General features: G+C 36.7%; 1 protein-coding gene across 1 annotated transcript in view; it reads left to right on the forward strand.

Annotated features, from left to right (window-relative positions):
- NRCAM (neuronal cell adhesion molecule) overlaps positions 1-1,343 on the forward strand; it is an 82,448-nt gene that overhangs the window by 49,071 nt on the left and 32,034 nt on the right. The window contains exon 19 of the mRNA XM_019626048.1: positions 1,125-1,329. Within this exon, the coding sequence (XP_019481593.1) occupies positions 1,125-1,329 (205 nt within the window). The remainder of the gene's footprint in view (positions 1-1,124; positions 1,330-1,343) is intronic.

A 1,343-nucleotide genomic window follows, 5' to 3' on the forward strand; every position in this document is an offset into this window, starting at 1 on the left:
CTACCATTTTGCCAAATAAACAATTAACAAAATGGGGAAAACTAATGTTTAAAAAGGAAAATTCACCTTTAAAGCCACATGTGTTGAATACACAAATTATCCTGAAAAAAAAAATGCATACTTTTTAATAATTCAGATTATACTTTAAGATCATACAGTCCCAACTGGGTCATTCTTCTGAACATTAATCATCTTTGTTCTTGGCAAGCACAGAAAGACTGGTTTATAGGGATTTTTGATTGATAGGCGGTGAAAGAACTGTTTTTAAACCCACAGAGAAAGTCACTGCTTTGATTTGTTTACTCTGACCCCTAGAGGTCACTGCTTGCACTGCATCATGTTCAATTTTGTTTTTTCCTCTGTCATTGCCAGATTCTGTACATATGTTGACTTCTGTTGAAAAATGCCTCTAAACTACTAAGTAGAATTTAAGATGGCTTAATAAACAACAATTCTGGATTTCTAAACAAAGCTAACCAACACTTTGTTAGTTAATCAACCACAATTTAATAGAAAAAATAAATAAAGTAACTTAATTAAGTCATGCAGTTTGACTTAGTGAGAAATTGGAGTGGAGGGTCCACTGAGACCCTTGACTGCCCTGTGGCTTTGGGCAAGTCAAACGGTAGCCCAGAGGCTCGTCTGTACCACAAGAATAATAATAATAAAAGCTTCACTGTGGTTTTTAGGATAAAATGAAATGATATATTGTACATGAAGTTGTATTAACTCTGAACAAGTATGTAAATATTGGCCAGTAATTTTTATTTTTAGAATATTTTATATAAGACACTTAAATCCTTGTATTATCTTTTAGAGAGAACTGTATGGGTGTCACGCTGTTTCATTTATTTCAATTATACTCTTCCAACAAAATAGTACAGCCCAGCTTCATCGCATATTCTTAATTTAATTTTCCTCGTAATTTAATGTTTCTCATTATTCTTAAAGCAATTTTCCTGTGGACTTCTACTTTCTTGCCTCAGAATCAATATCTATCAGTTTTGCTAGTAATCTTCTAAAATGCACCAAGAGAATTTTCTGGGGGGGAAAAAAAAACCCCATAAAACTTTGATCTTGTTTGCTTTCTTATACATCCCTGACTTTTGTTCTTCCTGCTTCAGATTTACTACTGGAAGACACAGAGTTCATCGAAAAGAAACAGACGCCATATTGAGAAAAAGATCCTCACTTTCCAGGGCAGCAAGACCCACGGCATGTTGCCCGGGCTGGAGCCCTTCAGCCACTACACGCTGAACGTCCGCGTGGTCAATGGGAAAGGGGAGGGCCCAGCCAGCCCCGACAGAGGCTTTCACACTCCAGAAGGAGGTACAGGGTGGATG

This window comes from Hipposideros armiger, unplaced genomic scaffold (assembly GCF_001890085.2).
Source record: "Hipposideros armiger isolate ML-2016 unplaced genomic scaffold, ASM189008v1 scaffold_655, whole genome shotgun sequence".
Lineage (NCBI taxonomy): Eukaryota > Metazoa > Chordata > Mammalia > Chiroptera > Hipposideridae > Hipposideros > Hipposideros armiger.